Source organism: Periplaneta americana, chromosome 3 (assembly GCF_040183065.1).
Source record: "Periplaneta americana isolate PAMFEO1 chromosome 3, P.americana_PAMFEO1_priV1, whole genome shotgun sequence".
NCBI classification, from domain to species: domain Eukaryota; kingdom Metazoa; phylum Arthropoda; class Insecta; order Blattodea; family Blattidae; genus Periplaneta; species Periplaneta americana.
Window position 1 is genome coordinate 52,950,116 of NC_091119.1, and position 22,408 is coordinate 52,972,523.

General features: G+C 35.4%; 1 protein-coding gene across 2 annotated transcripts in view; it reads left to right on the forward strand.

The window, feature by feature from the left end:
- jbug (filamin-type immunoglobulin domains fbug) overlaps positions 1–22,408 on the forward strand; it is a 396,750-nt gene that overhangs the window by 253,032 nt on the left and 121,310 nt on the right. For both annotated transcript variants that reach the window (XM_069820534.1, XM_069820535.1), the window contains 2 exons: positions 3,894–3,973; positions 4,059–4,226. In XM_069820534.1, coding sequence (XP_069676635.1) covers positions 3,894–3,973; positions 4,059–4,226 — 248 coding nt within the window. The remainder of the gene's footprint in view (positions 1–3,893; positions 3,974–4,058; positions 4,227–22,408) is intronic.

Consider the following 22,408-nt stretch of genomic DNA (forward strand, 5'->3'; position numbering starts at 1 on the left):
GAAATGTAGAACTAAAGCTAGAAAGAAAACAGAAATAACAAGAAAGAAAGAAGAAATGGAAGAGACGAGGAAAGGAAAAAAAGAGAAATAAATGAAGAGCAAAAAGACAAAAATAAAGGATGGGAGACAAAATAGAAGAGGAGACTAAAGAAAGAAGAGGTGCGAGAAAGGATGAAAGAGAGAAAACAGAAATGAAAAAAAAAATTGAATTAGTAATTGATTGATTGATTAGTTTATCGGTAAGTGATTGATTCCTTGATTAATTTAATTAATGAAAAAAAAAAAAAGGTAACAAGAAAGAAGAATTTAAAATAGAAAGACAGAATAAAAGAGTAAAAAATAACAGGGTATGACGTCACTTGGCAGGAACAAAGTGTATGAATGATAGTCTCGTTGAAACTGTAGAAAAGATGCTTCACGCAAATGGCAGTGCTCTGAGATATAAAAAATATTGACTCTACCATTCTTATACAGAATATTTACGTTTATTGACTAAACCAGAAAACGGCAGGGGTGTAGTCATGCCATGGCGCCACCCTCGCACTTTTTTCTGCAACCTGGGAGTGGTCTAGTTCTTCATTTTTGCTTTTTAAAATAATAATTTTCTTACTTATGTCTTACTCAACTTCGTATTTTATAAGTATGGATTAATAGCATGTATAACAGCAGCAGAATTACTAGTAAGTAGATTAATACTAATAATACTAATAATAATAGTAGTAGTAGCAGCAGCAGCAGCAGCAGCAGTAGCAGTAGTAGTAGTAGCTATTATCCAGACGTTTGAGATGGACAGGACATGTAGCACGTATGGGCGACTCCAGAAATGCATATAGAGTGTTAGTTGCGAGGCCAGAGGGAAAATACCTTTAGGGAGGCCGAAACATAGATGGGACCATAATATTGAAATAGATTTGAGGGAGTTGAGATATAGTAGAAACTGGATTAATCTTGCTCAGGATAGGGACCAATGGTGGGCTTATGTGAGGGCAGCAATGAACGTCCGGGTTCCCTAAAAGCCATGAAGTAATAATAATAGCTATTAGCTGTGTTGGAAAGAGTGGGTGAAGAAAGAATGATGCTGAAGCTGTTCAGGAAGAGAAAAAGGAATTGGTTAGATCACTAGCTGAGAAAAAACTGCCTACTGAAGGATGCACTGGAAGGAATGGAGAATGGGAGAAGAGTTCGAGGCAGAAGAATATATCAAATAATAGGCGACATTAAGATATATGTATCATATGCGGAGACTAAGAGGAAAGCAGAAAATAGGAAAGACTGGAGAAAGCAGGGTCTGCAGTGAAAGACCTGCCCTTGGACAGAACACTATGAATGAATTATTATTATTATTATTATTATTATTATTATTATTATTATTATTATTATTATTATTATTATCAGGGAACGGATTTATATGGACTAAAAATATATGAAATATGTAAATATATATGTAGTTATTTTTACCAAAATATGGAATTAAATATGGATTTTTACCAAAATATGGAATTAAATATGGACTTAAAATTATAAAAAAATGACTATGTACGTTAAATATTGGTACATTTTAATCAAACTAAACAAAAAATATAATGGACGTACCTTATCTTCCAATGTAGTTTCAACAAAACACAATTTTTATTGTCTGTTACCATAACAATAGGTTACAAACATTTCTTTCAAGTGCTGAAAAGTGAATCTTCTTCTATTGTCTCTGAGGATAGATTTATACTGACTAAAAGAGCGTTCGACGTCACAAGAAGTAACTAGTACATAATTCAATTTCACAATGTCTGCTGGGGATAAGTCCAAGTTAATCTTCACTGTTGATTCACCACTCATCACAGCAACAACCTTTTGTAGTTCTTCATATCCAGGGTTTTTTGAAAGTACAGTGTCCACCTTAGCTCTTACTGCATCTGCAACTTTACCTCTACCACGATTCAGTTGTTCCACAGTACTATTTATAATTTCAAAACTTTCAGATAGTGAAAGGTGCCTATTTTGGAGACTTTTGAGCGTTTTTATGATGCATGAAAATGTATGCTGAATGTGAGCTAAGTCATTCTTCACATTTATGTCACAGGTAACTGTTTTCGCAGTATCAATTGAGACTGCATCTTCAGAGTCCAATGCAAGGAGAACATTGTTAATAGAGTCTATATGTTCGGCATAATATTCAACTGCTTCTAGCCATGTACCCCATCTAGTTAAAATTGGCTTTGGTGGCAATGGAATTTCAGGGTACATTTCTTTCAACACGTTAACTCTACTGGGAGCTTTGAGAAATACTTTTTTCACTGATGAAATCAACAAATCTACTTTAGGGAAATTGTCTCTGACCACTTCTGCCACACGATGAAATGCATGCGCCACACAAGTAAAATGAGTCAATTTAGGATATACAACAGATAATGCTTGTCCAGCTTTGACCATATAAGGGGCAGCATCGCTAATAAAGAATAACACATTATCGTACATAATACCCTTTGGCCACAGGATACCCATAGCTTCGTTGAACAGTTTAACTATAGTTTTGTTATTGCACTTTTCTAGAACATCACAATGTAAAAGAATTCGTTCAGAATATTGTTCACTTAACAAACCGATAACTACATTACCAACAAGTCTACCTTCTTTGTCGGGAGTCTCATCAATGGAAACCCAAATTGAACTATCTTTAATTTCATCTCTTATCTTCTGTATTGTCTCATCGTAGATGGATGGAGCATACGTCTTCCTAAGTGTTGACTCATCCGGGATTGTATGTTGAGTATATTTTTCAAGGAATTCCCTGAAGACCTTATTCTTTAGTTTGTAGAGAGGAATATCAGCAGAGATGAGAGAACGGCACAGGTCGATGTTAAACTCAGATCTTACATTCGATGTTGTTGGTTGTGTTAAAAACAATTGTCTCTGCTTGGAATTTAGTTGTTTGTTGGCCTGATGTTTACTAGTTGTAATGTGTTGTTGCACCAGGAACTTTTGTGTAGATGATACTGCACACTGACACAAATTACAAAATAATATTTTATTGTCAGTTGATAAACCATCTTCTTTAAATTCTGAAATGTAACTTGTTAGTTTTGATTTTAAATTGACTGAATGACGTACTTTTGGCATATTTACCGTCTTTATAGTATGATTTACAAAACTGAACCTATGTGTACTCTGACTGGCATTTAACTGTTGAGCTGCACAACTGAAGTCTGTTAAAAATTTTAAATTAAATTAATACAGTTTTGTAACTTACTTTCCCATTGTTGATAGGACTGCTAATTTTCAAATAACTCTGATGTTAAAGGGATTACTGAACATGTGTTTAAATCTCTATTGTTGAAATGTATTTTTAAAAGTTAATGGAATTTTGTTTTGTTTTATTGTTAAACCTAATATAATATGGACTGTTTTATATGAAATATGGAAAATATATGGAAATTAACGAAAATATGTACTAAACTCTAAAATATGGAAAAATATGGAAAATAAAAGTAGGATTTTTCAACCCTACACATTGTGAAACATAAAGATAATGCAAAATATAAATTATATTAGCTTTATAAGTAAATATGTATTTACATATAAATCCTTTCCCTGATTATTATTATTACCAACATTCATTCATTCATAGTGTTCTGCTTATGGGTAGGTATTATTATTATATTATTATTATTATTATTATTATTATTATTATTATTATTATTATTATTATTATTATTATTAATATTCATAATAATAAACTTTTCGTGAAGCACCCTGGTCCTATTTTATTTAGGGCTATACTTCTGGAAGTCTGTACAAGTTAATATTACTCCAACGTTATATTGGTATTTGAAAGTAATTAAACCAGCCTATGACACTAGACCTGATTTCTTATTGAGAATCTGTGTTGGTTGTTGCAGGACACATGCGTATAATTCGAGAGCAATTCAAGTTGGGCGCATCCCAAATGGAGTGCTGGGTCAGCCTGTGGAATTTGAAAGTGAGTCCCTCTGAAATTGGTGTGGTGTTGTGTTGTGTAGTGACTGATGGTGCCGAGCCTCAACTTTTGTCTGTTATCCTTACAGTCGATGGATCAGGGGCTGGCTCTGGCAACCTGGAGATCTTGGTGAACGGCGGTCACGTGACTAGCTTCGTGCGTAACCTCGGCAACCAGAGATTCCTTGCATCCTTCGTTCCTCACGAGGCACTCAGCCATTTGGTGGAGATGAAGTTTAATGGTGAAACTGTGCCAGGTAGGAACGAAGCCTTTTATATTGTAGAATTAATTGATGCAAGAATCTTGTTGAACTGACGAAACGAAACAAGGTGACACTTGTCTGATTGCTTGGTTGCAAAGGAGTAATTGGCAAGGAGAGAACTGATTCTGGCGAAATCACAGCTGCAAATTTTCCTGTTAAATCAGAAAAAATTGTGGGATTGCAAAAAGATTCGGTGTGATTTATGGCAAAGAATTAGATAAAGTCGAAGCATGCTTGCACCTTACACTTCATGACATTTGAGATTAAAAAAAAATCCACTTTTGTAAAAAAATTAGTTGACTTTGGTTGAATAAAATGTAATTTATTTAGCTTATTAGCTATTTAAGATTTTAAAAAAGGTAAAGATAAAGATAGCTCCTCCACATGGCATGAAGGTATTTAGGAGGCATAAAGGTACAGCCCCATGCTTTCCTCGGCACTAGAAAGAGGTGGTGTGATCTGCACCATGCTCCGACAACCGTTAAAATTATATAAGACAAATAAACCCACTTATTGTCAAGAATAAAGTTGAGATTTACGTTTTGTTTCTTTATCATTAAGCTATAAATTCATATATAAGGAGAAGCTTACCTTGGATAAAGTTTGATTTATACAGCTGATTATGAGGGTAGGTCACCCCAGAGATGTCAATTCTACGATAGTTAATTACAATTAACATTATAGAAGCATCAAACATGTTATTGTCAAAAATAAGGTGAGATACACGTTTTGTCTCTTTGCCTTCAAGCTAACGATCGATAAAAAAGTTATAAAAATGTAATTTCTATAGCTGTTTAACACAATCGTCGAAGGTCGTCCAAATTTCGTTTATTGAGATATCTGTGTATGCAAAGTTGCATTAATCTGTATAAAATAAGCATACATAATGTCTTCTTCTGTCTGTTCATGAAAAAATGGAGTCAATGTATTATGTTATTAACATATCATTCAGAATTTATGATATTCTCTAAAAACATTAGCCCGATAATTCTATGTGCACTTACTGCACATCATATCTCGATTTTCACGTCATGTAAGGGAACCTCATGCAGGATATGAAGATTTTCCGAACTTCATATATTGTTTTTGCTATTAATATAACACGCTAAAATGAAATCAGGCTTCGTCACTTTAAAACACCAGTTCTAGATCAACAATCCCGTCATGTATTAACTGTTGGAACGGTGTGTAAATTGTAATAATGCTTCTACATCTACTGACAGAAGGTACTGAATCATAGTTGTTTTGTACGGCCTCAATTTTAACAGTTTTGTTTGCCAAATATGCAGACGCTCTTGATACCCCAGTTTATTGTCCTAACGTGCAAATGGACTTTTCACGGACTGACTTAGAAGCCAGACACAATTTGTTTTCAGTAAAAATATGTTTACCAGTACGTTTAATTTTCTTTCTATTCAGCAATGATCTCCTTGTACGAAGTTTTGCGACTAATTTGTAAATCATAGACCAACTAATTATAGAGGAAAATGAAGACTTTTTACGAAAGTGTCTTTGACATCTCTAATTTTCACGTTTGACAAAAGTATCCTATATAATCAGGGTGATCAGATTTTGAAAGTAAAAACCCAAGGCACTTTTTAAATGCGAGATATCAAACACAAATTTTACAAACTGAAATTGAGGCAATTAAAACTGCAAATTTATGTTGTCGTGATAGAAGAAATAAAGATAAAATATTAAATTAGGTCTATTTTAATGCTAAAGAAACAACAGCAATACATACAAGCTGCCATACCTTAAAACAATAAGTTGATAACTCATAAAACAATCAGACCCGGGTTCAAATCCTGGTTTTGGTCAAATTATCTGGTTGAGATTTTTCCCGTGATTTTTCCTTCAACCCATTAAGAGCAAATGCTGGATAACTTTCAGCACTGAACTCATTTCGCTAATATTATCACCTTCGTCTCAGTCAGACGCTAGATAGCAATAGCAGTTGATAAAGCGTCGAAAAATTAAAAACAAATAACCCTTCAATCATGAATGTTACATGTAATAGATTTGTGATATTTCCTGTCGAGTTTGTATCCAAGCGTAGAAGTCAACACGAGAGATTAAAATGAGTTTTAACAATTAATGTTTTAACTAAATGTAGGGAAGCACAGTTCTTTTTATCAGTCTAATAAATGTTCACAAGTTTGAAAACATGTTGTAGACTTGCATTGCTTCCTGGAAGACACAACAAATACTCAGCAAATCAAATGTTGTCCAAAATAATAAAGTTTTCTTTACACTTTCGTACAATACAATTCCACCTATTAGTCGCATTTCTTTTTTCACATTTCCTTGACTTATTAATATCTACAGTTTCTTATAACTGCGTGAACTCATCAAACACATTTTCACTGACATTTCCTGATGGTGCTTTATACTTTGCTGATAAAATGTTTATACTCTTTTCTACTTCATCCCGTACTAATTTATTCTTCAGAGTTGTCCATTCAAATAATTGGGTTGGGTCTATCTCTTGATGTACTCCACACAATTAATGAAAAGACATCAGTATAAGTGCCAAATTGAGATGAAGTAATAGACTGCTGCTCTTCGTTTAATTTATGAAGCACTGTACATAAATCTTTCACAGCAGAGGTGTCGACCATGCTCTGACATATGCTATGAATTCCGGATCCTATACAGAGCTACCGTGAATCGTATTACATTTCGAGGGGAAAATAGAACCGCTTTTAAAACATTTTCACCAGTGCAAGGAGACACTGTTTCAAGCTGTACAAGGAAGCTGGGACATTTTCGCGTTCCGAAAACCAGAACAAAGTATTAAATACTGAGATTGTCCGAATGAAACCTGGACGTCTGGTCACTCTGTAATAATACACGAACTGTTGAATCGAATAGGCCTAAATGTTACTACAACAGAGTGAATAATCCTACCGAACACAGCGAGCACAGCTTGGCTTACCAACGGGAAAGAGAGCTTATTTGTATGGATGAGTAATGCGGTACTAACTGCGCAGTACCAGTACCATATTTTCTCTTCGCCCATCTCCTCGTATGTCAGACACCCCGTAGTAGTCTACCCAGAGGCGGCTCTACACAGTAGCGGCCAGTGATCAAAATCCTCGGTGAGGCCAGATGCAACTAGTTTAAGTGCCTCCGTTAGGAAATGTTTGTTTATGATATTAATTATTATTGTTATTATAATATTAATATCATTATTACTGTATTATTATTATTATTATTATTATTATTATTATTATTATTATTACTATTATTAGTCTATTCTTATTACTATCAATGAAAAATAATAATTTCACTCACCAAATAAGGTGTTATGCTCTGAGTTTCAGTGATTGTTTCAGTGTGATGAAGCATCCTATATTATGTGTTGAAATTCCCCTTTCTTTCTTTTCTTTTTATTTTTTTCCTTTGACAGCAACAAACAAGGCCAAGAGAAGTTTATTTTGCATCACATTACCACATAACCATTTATGTTGCCCATACCAGGATGCAATAGAAACTCGCGTTTTAAGATTATGTGTCAGAAAAATTATCAGCGATGTCGTAGGTATCTCGGTAGTCTCTCTCTTTATTTAAAATTTCCTTTCTTTTAGTATTATTTCTTCTCGAAAAAGGACACTCTAACAATGAATTAACTGCACCAGCATTATTTCTCTCATTTGTTTCTGTTTATATTTTCCCAAAATACATAACAACATTGGCCCAGATTCACTACTGTACTACGAAGTACAATAGTAGAACACCCTCGCTTATGTCATAAACTGAGACATAAGGGGAGAGAATCGAGTGGGTTTCTGCCTGCCAAAGAGCTGGAATTTTGTTATTTATGGCCTAGTTAGGAAGACAAGTCACCATTGCTATTCCCATCCCACTCTACCCTTGAGGCTGGCCCATGGATGGGACGAGTGAAACCTGACCAGGCGAGCCGAATTGTGCCTCAGCTACAACGTTTTAAGCGCAAACACAAAGCCTGCGAAAGGACATGAAATGCATTAAGCCAGACCCGGCACGAACGATTCTGGCCTCAGGAACAAATTTTACTGCAAAACAGGTCTATATACATCACAAGCCAGACCCGGCACGAGCAATCCTGGCCTCAGGAACAAATTTTACTGCAAAACAGGTCTATGTACATCACAAGCCAGACCCGGCACAAGCGATCCCGGCCTCTGGAACAAATTTTACTGCAAAATAGGTCTATATACATCAAAGTTTTCAAATGCTTCTAGAGCGATATATGCTTCATTCAAATAACTAATATATTATATAAAAACACAAAATTTGATTTCAGTTAAGCCAAGTGACTGAGGCCCGGCCTCACTTGCCTCAGTCAATCAGCCGCCACTGGCTCTACATAAAGGCGAAATAGGCTCCCACTTAGGGCCTCGCGACTATAAGTATTTGAAATTTGATTTTTCATTCAGATACCTATGTTTCCTTTTATTTACGTGTTATTTCTTCTTCTATTTCCACATTCTTATTTATTTTCATCCTTAATGGAATATAATAATAATTGACACGACAGTCTAGCTTTCAAAGTGCAGTCAACAATTCATTCATTCATTCTCGATCGGCTTTCTTGGAACTCGTATTTCCGTTCCACCCGCTCCATGCGCATGTTCGATCAACAGTGAGGAAATAAAATAATGATAAAACTGAAATAATTATCATAAATTGTTAAATTAAATTTGAAATGTTCAAACACGTTATACAACGCCAATAAATGCATATTTTCTTTAATTATAAAGTTTACAAATATTCCATTACCTAATAATGAATGTAAAAATCTCACATTATCATTCAATATAAATTCTAATGAGCCATATTTATGTTACAAACAGTATCACAATTAACATCTGGTCGACAAAAGTTTGTTCTTGTTACCGGTACGGTAAAGTTCCGATGTTTTTATTAAGTTATACTTTCCCAAGAGAGTTATATTTTTAAGTTTACCGTGTTATATATACCGGTACTGTACGTAAAGATTATTATTATGTTGAATCCATTTTATTCGTCTTGTGTTTAATCTTAGTCATGATGTTCACTCTATATATATATGTATTAATCGTGTCTGCTCATATTTTCTTAGGGGTGTCCATGTTTCACAACCATATGCCAATAGTGATATAATTAGTGATTTATGAATGTGTAAGTATAAAGTATAATAGAAAAACATATCTGTGGTGGGGCACAATTCATTTGACAGTGTTACGTATAATTAAACAGCAGTTTTATTACTGCGCAAAATGTTTAGTGACGAAGTAAGTGCCATTCATATGGCAAAGTCCATTTTTCTGTTGTTTTTCCTGCCTCCTATTTGCTGCTTTCGTTTCCACGCTTTGCTCCAAGCAGGCTTATACACACCGACAGTTAACAATAGTGCTTTTCATAATAGGTTATATAGCGAACTCGCCCAAAAATGTGGGCGTAAACCTACTGCGAGATTCGCCTCTACAAGGACGACAGTTGATTATGCAATGCCCGCATCTGTCGGATAATATTGTCACAACAATGTTGAGTGGGTCGTGTTTGCTCATCCGGGCAGATACAACCAAGGAAACGCAACATGGCTTCATTCAAAGTGACTGTGATGCCTGATTAAAATTGTTTCGAGATTGGCTTTGGAGAGATAATGGAATAGAAACAATCGTTTCCAAGTAGTCTAACTCTAGTCAACAATCTTCTTATGCTTGAAGAGCAGAGGTTGGTTGGTTGGTTGTAATGGGACCCGGTTCTTAAATTCAGCGATTGTAAGGTTTTATAAATTGTAATATAATATTTGTTAAAATATTTATATCATGGAACACATGCTTACAGAACATTAGAAAATCTATAATTATATTGGAATTTTGTATAAGATATTTGTATAGTTTCCGAGCATGAATAAAACATAGTACAGTCAGAATTTCAGTATACAAAATATCTTTTCAGAATTTCAATATACCAGTAATTTATGTAAAACTAGTGTATAATCTTGGTAATTATGACACGAATGAATGTTTAGCACGTGAGCGTAAGCAAGCGCACTGATTTTAACGAATATTTATAATGAAGGTTATACACGTGTTACATACATTTTATGCTATTCTGGCATTAAAATATATAAACAAGCTATTATAACTTTACAAAATGTACTAATGTTATGACATAGTTGAGACATGAAACAGGCCTACGGGATATGAGGTAATAGGCGTATATTACATGGTTGCTAAGTAACCGTTTTTGTTGTTGTTTTGAAGTTTTTTCTTGCAGGTACGTTGCATAAAATTGTGGTGGTGATAAGGTCATGGAATGCTAGTTGCTAAGTAACCTTTACTGGCACCAGTGCCAGAATTAGGCCAATTGTATATTATGATTTATAGCGTCATAACGCGTGTTTTAATGTTAGGATTGCATAAAATATTTTTGTGCGAGATAGTGCGTATTTGCTTGCTTTCCGCACAAAACCAATACGCGGTAAGTGTGAAATACCACATTCAGTATTCCCAACGTAACACACATAACAATTTCCCTCTTCTTAACGCTTAAGAGACATATTCACTTTACTGCTTTAGGCTTTATTTTTGGAGACGTTTAACATAGTAGTAATTATAAATTGGAAACTTACCACTGCAATTTCACCTAAATTGCACTTTAATTATTGTTTTTAAATATTTGCAAAAATTAAGTAAACTCTACTACTCCACTAAAGTTATTGCATTCGTGATGCAAGTAACATTAAGGAAGCCGTGAAAAAATCAACGAGATTCCAGATGCCGATGTTATTACTGCAACATGTTATATAAATAATTTTCTTAAAGTATTAAAATGAAAAATAAATCATTACATAACCTTACCGTTTGTTTTAAGTTCACATTTATAGACTGGGGGAAAAAAAAGACAGACGTATATCACGGCCTGCTGGAGTATAGTAAACACAGAAAACATTTTATAGGAACAATGTTGAAGATAGATATATTTGTTTTCCAAAGTTTCCGTCATTGAACAGAAACCAAGATGGAGATTTCATTGCAAATTAGAAATTCCTCTTTCAGGTATGTAATAAACGATCTTCGCACAGAATAATGTACGATACACGAGCGGTATGTTTGTTTTCATGTTCTCGGAAATTAAAAAAGCTCAACTACGTTTCGCTTTTTCAATCTTTTCCTCGAACATGAAAACATCAACATACCGCTCTTGTAACGCATATTACTAAAGTCAGATACAAAAATGTTTAATATATTTAAACAACAGACTGCAGTAATGAGATAATGAAATACTGTAGCCCTACATGTCTATGAAATCACGAGTGATGCGATGCTAGCCAGAATATAAAATATATGAAGAGTTCGCGGGAAAAACGATGAATGTCACAGTTTTGTTAAGGTTGATGTCATTATCTAATTCAATGGATCACTGCGAAATTTAATGTTGTTCTTATGAAAAATGGTAAAAAGGAGAATTATCACCACGAATACAGTAATCCTTTCCTTTATTTTCTATAGAAACAGCACTACATCTTGCAGTTATAGACTCAATTACATCATTATCTAATCCATAACAGAAATGTGACATTCATCGTTTTTCCCGCGAACTCTTCATATATTTATGTGACATAAGCATATTTTTAATTTTCAGAATTAATATTATTGTATTGTTGACATCTGATGAAATATTTATCTTATCTTATGATGATGATGATGATGATGATGTTGATGATGATAATAAATAAAAAAGTAATAATAATAATAATAATAATAATAATAATAATAATAATAAATCGTTGAAATAGATTTCGAGTTAATGGACATTTTGTGTTTTTAATTTCAAATAAAGAACTGTTAATTACCTATGTATTAAACATTATTGTGTTTCATGTGATCATTCCCGAATAAACTGACTCATTGGTACTGAATATGAACAAAATCCGTAAAATAGCTTAGGATAAATTGCTGTACACCAACGGAGACAGTCAGCACGGCCAAAACCACTTTCTCGGGATCAGTGATGCTGAAAACGCATATTGCCGCCAAAATCTTGAAATATTGTTTTCTTGCAGCATTACAGCACTGTCTTTTTATACTTCGTATAACGGCAAAGTAAAACGCCTATAGGCCTAACACTTCTTGATAAATTGATCTGAAATGCGAAAAAATGCAGTTTTAAGGGAAACAGCATTTCAAGAAACAACTCACAATGTAATCTTCATCTTACGATGTTTGGTGACTTCAAGCATATAATAAAAACTCAAAAGGCTTAAAATGACTATATATGTACAATCAGTTAATTAAGTGGCTCAAAATCGAATGTTTAATCAAAATCAAACTAAACAAAAAAATTAATTAATCTTTAATGTCATCATCCCCTTAGAATTAGAATTAGAACTAGAAAAGCCCATTACATCCTTAGCAGGCATCGGTAGGGCAGCTCTACTTTTGCTCACGGGGTAAACTAGTCCCTGTGGGCCTTACTCAAAGTTGAGTCTCTTCACTTCTCGTCACTTCACTTTACTTTACTTCACTTCACTGTTTTGTGTTCTACTGTTACTTATTCTAAATCTAAAATTATGTCTTTCCACTTTTCTCTGTCTCTCGCAATACGCGTCCATTGCGGTCCTATCACGTCAACGAAGTCCTGTGCCCATCTCCTTCTTGGTCTTCCCCTTCCTCTTCTTCCCCTCCTTGGGTCCCAGACTGTAGTGGCGTATGCCCATCTGTCGGCGGATAGTCTGGCTACATGTCCTCCTCATTTCCATTTTAATCTTCTCGCTGTCTTGCAGGCCATTTCGATACCGCTTTTTAATTTCAGTTCTTCATCATCCCCTTAAGATTGTCATATTCTGAAAGAGAAATTTCATTCTTAAACCGTTTTTTTTTTTTTGCGTATAAAAATTTATATCCTAATTTGTTAAAGTACTATTTTAAGCCTTTTAGAATTAACGTTAGTGGAACGGCAAACTCCGGACAAGTGACCAATAGGCTTGGTGCACACATAGTTATTCCATTCAGAACTGAGACTCCTTGCCAGGACGCAAGAGTACGTTTTTTCTCATATATTTTTCCCTTTATCTCCTGAATCTGAGGTATAGGCTATCAGCGTTTTTCAACCTTTTTCAATGTGTGGCACACTTAGCCTAAGTTGTAATTTAAAATTCCGCGACACACTCACATAATCTACACCAATAGTTCCTAATCGGGGGGAATTGTTTCTTTAAAAATATAAGTAAAATTCATGTCTTTTAAGATTGGTCCATAGTGAGGTTGCTTACTAGAGTCTACAGTAGTCTCAAGGGGTGGTATTCATAGACATTTCGCAGCACGCGCTACGAGTGTACTAAGCTAGCCCCGGCTATCCACTGGTTACTAGTACAGAATTCAAATCATATCCTATCACTAATACTGGTTTATGAATACGAAAAAGGCTGATCATCCACCGGAAGCCCGCGCTAAAAATGTCTATGAATACGGCCCAAGGGGACTATAATATAATATATAGTCCTCTTGGGTAGTCTGCTAGCGTTTGCGTCGAGAGAAACAGATAGAGCAGGGCAGCATACAACCACAGTCTACTATATACAGTCACGAAGCTTGAGTTTTGAGGGTGCTAGAAACAATAGACTGTGCCGGTACTATTTTGCATTGCCTGTAATGAGGCGATATTAGCGATTCTAGTGGTGAGCAACTATCTAATGTTTGCATATTTACTACGTATTGAGCTTCGTGACTGTATATACTAGACTGTGGTACAACATTGCCACTTCGTACTTCACGCGCACGTGCAATACAAATAGCAGGAGAGAATTTAAATTATCAAAAGACAATAATGACCTTAGCCGTTGATTACTGTAAGAATGACACCAAACAAACCTCCTTTCCTTCGCTAACAATATTCTTTGCACGGTTCTCAATCCTACACCACATGCTTCTGCAATCGTTCCTTGCGCATTGGCAATGTTGCAGCCAGCATCAAGATGGCCGGCAGCATTCTGCTCGTCAACATTTTTGAAATAATTATACACCTTAAACACTATTTTCCGCGCCTGCCTGTGCAATACTTGTCATTTTACAGTCTCTTCTTCCATTTATTTATCTTACACACACAGTAAATGTTAGTTTTACTTATTCAATGTATTGTAACACTCACACGTGAACAAACAAACTCGGGAAGTACTTGTTATAGACTGATTCCGATTGGTTCTACTGTACAAGCTTGTGACGTCACATACCAGAAATGCTACGGCGCATATGCCATATAGCAGCTGACCGCCTTCCGAAATGCCGTCTAGTCTAGGAACCTGGGTACACAGCGAACCTTAGTGTGATCAGCCGGTGTTATTGGGAATACGACTAGATTGAGGGTTAGCGCAATAATTATAATATGGTCGCAGTGATGGATCGTAGTGCCTCCTCCCTTAAATTCAAATTCAATTCAAGGTTAGTACTATCCCAGGTCACATATAGATTGCTCTTTCCTATGTTAAAATCGGTTGCACTTTGAAGAGAACAACCGCCAGGATCGCCTCCCGTCCGCCGTAAACGAACACAAAATGACAGTGCAGTCGCTAATGCAATTCAAATGAGAGTTATGACGTGACTCCTTATGTAACAACTAGATGGCAGCATAGTAAACCTGACAAAAGTTGTTACCGTCAAAACCTATAACGCCGAGCAATCTGGGTATATATGATCTAAGGTACTGTGTTTTAACTTTACTGATCTGGCAAACATAGCTGCGCGTCAGTCGTTCTCTTCTTTGCTGATCGCACACCTCCTAAATGTTGACTTGTTCCGCTTTCGCTCAAAGTTGAGGTTTTTTGATCCATTTTTTTACTACTCTTTCCAATTTTATTTTTCCAATTTTTGATATGAAAATCTTTACTATTTTAATTTTCTCGCGGTACATCGGTTGGAAATGGCTGGGCTGTAGGATCTAGGAAGACTGCTCCATGTTCTGAGAAATGTAATATGTACTGTATACAGTTGAATTTACCGCTACTTATTTCCGAAGACATTCTGAGTAAAAAATGTCATATAAACATTTGTCATAATCTCAGTATTTTCAGAGTTACACTAATCTGAAGTTGTTAGTAAAATGCCGTTTTTCTTTGGTTTTAAGGGTAAAAGAATATTACAAATAGAGTGAACTATTCAGAAGTATCATATCTTTAATTGATTAGTGTTCTGAAGCAAAAAATGTGTAGTTAATTCCTTTGTACAGATTTTGTTTTTCAATTTTTAACTAAAAATTACATCATTCTTACGCACTAATCACAATTGTTACATATCATACGACTTTAGGAACTTTATTGTTTACAGTTTAATTATGCATCCTAATGTACAGTCTTGAAGAATATAAAAGAGTGGCATGAGTTGTAACAATTGTTGTGATAAAGGCGTAAGAAAAATAAAATTTTGTAGTTAAAAATCGACACAAAAAATTTTACTAAGCAACTATGGAATTCACAACATCTTTTTAGCTTCAGAATACTAGCTAATTGAAGGAATGATACTCCTGAATAGTTCATTATTTATTTGTAATATTCTTTTACCCTTAAAACTAAAGAATAATGGTATTTTACAAACAACTTCAAATTAGTGTAACTGAAAATAATAATAATAATAATAATAATAATAATAATAATAATAATAATAATGATTTATTTAACCTGGCAGAGTTAAGGCCATACGGCCTTCTCTAACACTCAACCAGGAGATATTGAGATTGGGACAGATATTTATTTTTGTTCAAAATGTCTTCGGAAATAACCTCCAAAAGTGACGATAAATCCTCGTGAATCACCCTGTAAATTGAGGGATTTCCTATATCTGTGTCGGAATTTTACCCTTAGCCCATTTTTTGACGTTCTTTTCAACATTGTATTAGATTAGCACACAACGGGACTCTTGACTTGACCTCCATCAAAGACAACACAAAACATCATGTTGACACGACCAAAGTGACATTCGAATCAGTCACCTTGGATTCCACTCAACGTAAAAATGAAATAATGATATCGAGTCATAAAATTTCGGATTCCAACTCAAGAGACGAGAAATTGAACTTGTTTCTTCGTCTTGACATTTTAAAAACAACGTTGCGCTTATTTAATCAAAATTAGCAAATAAAATTTCGAACTATTTGATGTAAAACATACCGAAATGGCCATCTCAACTCGGTCAACAATATATTAGACGTCATAAGTTTGCTTCGAAATCTTATTTTCTCTGTTCCAGAATAAAGATAAATTATACACCGCGTTTCAAAATGATGCTAACACTTTCATATGTTTATTATTAACAAATATCAAGGATGCAATAATTTGGTGCATATAATAATTTGTTTAAGAAACTCTCATTTTTTTTATTGGCAGGTTATAAACACTGAATGTGAGAACCTCTTGTTCTACGACACACATAATCACGATAGTCAAATTCCTGTCACTTTCTCTCCAATTTACTTGTATCTATGTTTATGGATGCAATAGCAGCAACCGTCTGATGTCATACTTCTTCCAAGGACTTGGAGTAGAGGTAGCACATAAACTGCATCCTTCACTTAGCCCCAAAGAAAGAAGTCAAGTCCGGTGGCCTGGGACACAATATTTGTACCACTGTTACTGAATTTGTTTTCGGAAGCTGCAGAACGCAAAATGATTTATGTTGCGGAATTGTCATTTTCCAACATTGTGTCCCATTACAAAAAAGATAATATGTTTTCTGAAACATAGAAAGCTTGAATATCAAATGACGTATGCTATGTTAATTTCTCATTTATACTTAATGATAGGCCTATTAATATATTTTGAAAGAGTTACCATCATTTTAAAACACATTGTATAATACTTCACTCCTTAAAGTTACAGAATCTGTCGAAATTACTTCTGAGAGATGCTATTGAATCGAAAATGATTAGGTTACTGCTACTGTTTTGAAGTTTAAGGTGACTGAAGTGATTTCTGACTATTTTCTCACGAAGAATGGGAGGAGTGGAACAGCGAAGAGGGATTGGCCAGATGATATAAGCTACAACCGAAAAATATTTTTGCAGTACCGTACCTAATGATTTACACTTACATTTAGGCACATCATCATCATCATCATTATAATTATTATTATTATTATTATTATTATTATTATTATTATTATTATTATTATTATTTTGTTTCGTGGTTTGTACGAACTCTGGCTACAAAAGTTTAAATAGACTGAGGTGAAATTTAGTAAACTATTTTCATTCGATCCGGCATCGAAACTGGAATACGGTGTGGCTTAGTGGATAAAGTGTCAGCACGTAGAACTGAAAACCCGGGTTCGAGTTCCGGTGCCGGAGAAAATTTTTCTCTGTTCTATCCATCCTTTATCATAATATGACAACGCAGAATTCCTGCACGGAAGTATCATATGTACTTTGGTACATCATCATAATATGATATGCGCAAGTAATCACTTAGTGATTCAAGACAGCGCTCATCCCGTCGGATCTCTGCCACTTAGTCACTCGTAATGAGTGCACCTCTGTACATAGTGCATTGGACATTGTGCCACTGTCACGTATTCTGTGACAACACAAGACATGAGGGTAGACCACCAAAGGAAAAACTGAGAGAATTCGACCCGGCATCGGAACTGGAATCCGGTGTGGCTTAGTGGATAAAGGGTCAGCACATAGAGCTGAAAACTCGGGTTCAAGTCCCGGTGCCGGAGATAATTTTACTCTGTTTTATCCATCCTTCATCGTTGATAACGCAGAATTCCTGCACGAAAATATCTTATGTACCTACTTGGTACATCATAATAATATCTTCATTATGCCTGTTTTCTGACTATGGTCCATAAGTATTGCTGAAGAACTTTCAAACGATGTTGCGTGTACTCGACAGTAGTGTCTTCTGGATTCACATTGAATATGTTTTCACTCTTGCCCAGGCATTGAAGCTTCTTCTGAAGAGGAGAAGCCTACAAATTTTGTTGCTGATGTGAGTATAGGCAAGAATTATACATTACTTGCATTTCAAAATTATATAATTTGCATTGCAAAATTAATATATTTTCATTGAATAAGTAATAATTGCTTTACTCTGTTAATATCACGATAAATCTCCTGGCTGACTTCGGAGAATGACGGACACCACGTCGAAACTAGTCAACCAGATAATTTACCATAATATTAACACTGTAAAGCAATTATTACTTATTCAGTGATTACACAAGTGTTAATAGAGTGTATCCAAGAATGACTAGTACATTTTAATATTTTGGTTGTATATGCTGACTGTAAATGTAATGTATTTGAGCTTGTTACATATATCCAGTGAGGAAAGTGAGGCGGTGTGCGACGGTATGGAATACCGCCACTGGTTTTGAAAAATGAAATACCGTCACTGAAAAAATGTGATCGTAAAAATTTGTTTATACATTTCTTCACAGCAAAGAGTACTATCTGTTTCACTGCCTGCTGGATTACATCCTATGGCTGTTTACGCAGCGATAAGATGCGATCCAGCAGGCAGTGATCTGTTTGCTTCGTAAAGCTAAACCACAGCCTTCTGGAACTGTATTCAGTGTGTATTTAGACACGCTTACTTGATAAGCTCAACCCCTGGAATGCTTAAAATGGTGGTATTTCAAGTATAGAAGGCTGTGTTCTGTACCTTCTGATGGTCATTGTTGACAATTTAGTGACTATGTCATTTTTGTTGCACTTTTTATTAATAAGTAAGGCACTTTGAAGCTTTAACATTATTTTAAATGATAAGTCTCAAAGGACATTGTAAAATGATCTAGTAAATAACCGAAGTAGCTTGAAATTATATTATTAAGAAATTTAATGTGTTGCGTAAGCTTCAAAGATTCGCGTTACTGACTGTACGAAACAATATATTGTATACATAATTTATGTCTATGTTGTAAGGGAGGAGGTATGGCTTTTTTTAAATCGAGGTATGTCAGAGGAAATTCTTGGGGTGGCATACTGCCTCTGGTTTTTTTTCCCCACTTCCCTCACTGAATATCAGAAACGTCTTCAATATTTTCATATTTATTGAAACCAGCATTACATTCCGAAAATGTATTAGTGGCTTATTATGAAACCCCGAAAAAAATCCTTCGCTTTTCATTCTAAATCTTTGAGTCATTTAGCCTAAATGGTTCGCTCACACGTAACAAATGCTTTTACAATACTTACAGAAGCGGAAGTTTCTCTTAACAATGGGATCTCTGGGTCTTCTATAGTCCCGTCGCTCTAATTTCCGGCAGCCAATCGCGTTGCAGGTCGGCTACATTTAAACGTGTGCGTCTTGTGATTCGCTTATGAAGACGTTATTCATTTCTTAAGGATCGATAAATGCTTAATATAATCGCCCGCCATTTTGGCTCTTTCGTTGGCGTTCGCAGAAAGCACACGAAGACGTTATTTGCCGCTCAATTATTTGCTCAATTACAGTGCGTTTGATTTATTATCATAGGAGCTACGACATGATAATGTTTAAAGGTGTGGCAAATAGATTCCCCGTATGGTAGCTCGGCAACGAAAGAACAAAAATGGCGAACGATACTAACTACCTAGACTTTATAGAGCCTTCACTTCCTAAGACGTAAGCAAAGAGGAGGAGTCACGCCGGGAATAACAGCGTCGCGACTATATATCTGTTCACCGCTAGTCTTCAAAATAATTCTGTGTTCAATTCATAGCATTTTGGGACGTGTTATTTATCTCATCATCATATACAGAGACATTATTATGGCGTGAGGCGAGAAAAAGGCGGGTGACTCGTGGCTCACTGCTAGCGTGGTTTCCGGCAAGCTCTTAACCATTTCTCTGGCACTTCTACAATACATAACAGTACTAACAATGAATGTTCAATAATTTATACTTACCATGCTCATAGTCTTTGCTGAAAATGGCCCCCATTTGCCGCCACACACAACTGACATCTTCTGATAAACAAATGAACAACACTCTGAAGCTCCACATCATTGATAGCTTCGATTCTTCTCGCATATAGTCTCTTAGTTCATCTATAGAATGAGACTGTAAACTCTACCTTTTAGTATTCCCCATAAATAAAAATCACAGGGTGTTAGATCTGAGCTTCGTGGAGCCCACAAATTATTACTTATTAGTTTCGTACCCAGCCTCTGATTGAGGTTCTGGCTGATATGTTCATCTATTATCAGGCAGTAAATCTCACTTGATGGTATGTGTCAGAGGAAGAATGATAATAATTGTATGTATAATCTGAAGTCTGATTAGTGTAATATGTAGCTAGTCGGCGATATATACAATAGAGAGGGAAAGGAACTGGCCACACTACCCTATTAACTCCTGGCCTAGTTTCCTCATAAGTGATGCCTTCACTTGCAATATTCAGATGTCTTCGGACAGTTGACTAAACAACAACAACAGTCTAGTACCAAAAATACGCCTCAATTCCCTCATTGACACAGCAGCTATATGAGCAGTGTCGGAATCTTGTTGGAAATAAACTGACAATCGTTACGCATACGTAAGTTCGTCAAAGAAGGGATCGGTAATTAACTGGAGATACCTTTCACTGTTAATTTTATCCTCAAAGAAAAAAAGGTCCAATAATTCGATGTCCATTAATTGCACACACGTTCACGCAATGAGAATTTGTTGGTAGGCATTACCTAAATACACAATAATCAACAAACCTTATGCACTAACTTGTACACTTGAAGAATCGAGACTTTTGTAACACGACTTGTTACTACAGCGAATGCCAATGGCGACTGAGGATCTTACGCCGCACCTCTAACAGCCCGCGCATCGCAGACCGCGCAGGGAGCGGGCCGCCAGTAACTCGCCTCACGTCATTGTCTGTGTACAAGAAACCAATTTTAAAATTCGTTAAGATGGACTTCGAGTTTATCAACATTAAATGTTCTAATTATAATAAAACATGTTAAGTTTACTTAATTAATTATTCATTATTCCAGACGTTTGAGATGGGCAGGGCATGTAGCACGTATGGACGAATCCATAAATGCATATAGAGTGTTAGCTGGGAGGCCGGAGTGAAAAAGACCTTTGGGGAGGCCGAGGCGTAAATGGGAGGGTAATATTAAAATGGATTTGAGGGATGTGGGATATGATGATAAAGACTGGATTAATCTTGTACAGGATAGAAACCTATGGCGGGCTTATATGAGAGCGACAGTGAAGCTGCGGGTTCCTTAAAAGCCATAAGTAAGTAAATAATTATTCATTAAAAGTTTTTATATTTCATTCCATCATTCTGTGATAAATGTACTGTACTTGTAGATACTGATTATGGGCAAATTCCGTTCAGTAGTTTAGAAGAAAATGCTGTACACAGACTGACAGACGTAAGTTACAGACAGATGACTGACCAAAAACAATTATTTCAATATTAAGGATACTGAAAACGTGTATTTGTGCGAAAACTTTGAAATTGATTTTTGGCGGTATCACAGTGTTCATATTTTCTCTATAAGAAAGTAAAGTTAGATTTTAAGAAAGTAATAGATGCCCTATAGAAATATGAAATACGAGTAGCATGTATTGGAGAATTTATGAAGTAAAAATATATTGAAAATCTTCCGCGCTGTAATCTTGATGATTCGGCTTTAAGGCAAATATTAAGTTAACTTGCGTAGCCTATTCATATAACCTAATCATAGTACAATATTAATGTGATAAAATAAGACGTCTTTCCAAACTGTGAAATTTCTTAACCTTTATTTAGTGGCAACCTGTGTTAGCGATTACTGTTCAGAAGAACGTAAGTTGAGTATTTAACACACTTAACATTGTAGTCACCGCAGTTTAAGTTCTTTCGGTTGGACTTTTCTAACAAATAATTTACATGACAGTCACTACGTAAACTTTGGTAGAAGTCCACTGTTATGAGCAGAATGTAAAGATTAGAGATGAGCAACGATCGAGAAAGCGAGACTAACAGCGCCCGCAAAGTCGAAAACCCCCACGACAATGTTGTATTACGTCGCGTACTTGACTTAAAGACTGGTTGTGAGTGTTCCGAGACTCGAGATTGATCACTCCCGAAGTCTCAAAATCAAGCAGCCTTGAATCGCCACAGTTGTTTATACCTGACTGAACTTTTATCTACTTTGGCAACTGTTATAATATGTATATGAACGAGACACAAATCAAGCACTGCAGATAAATGATGACAAGCGAGTTAAATATGTACC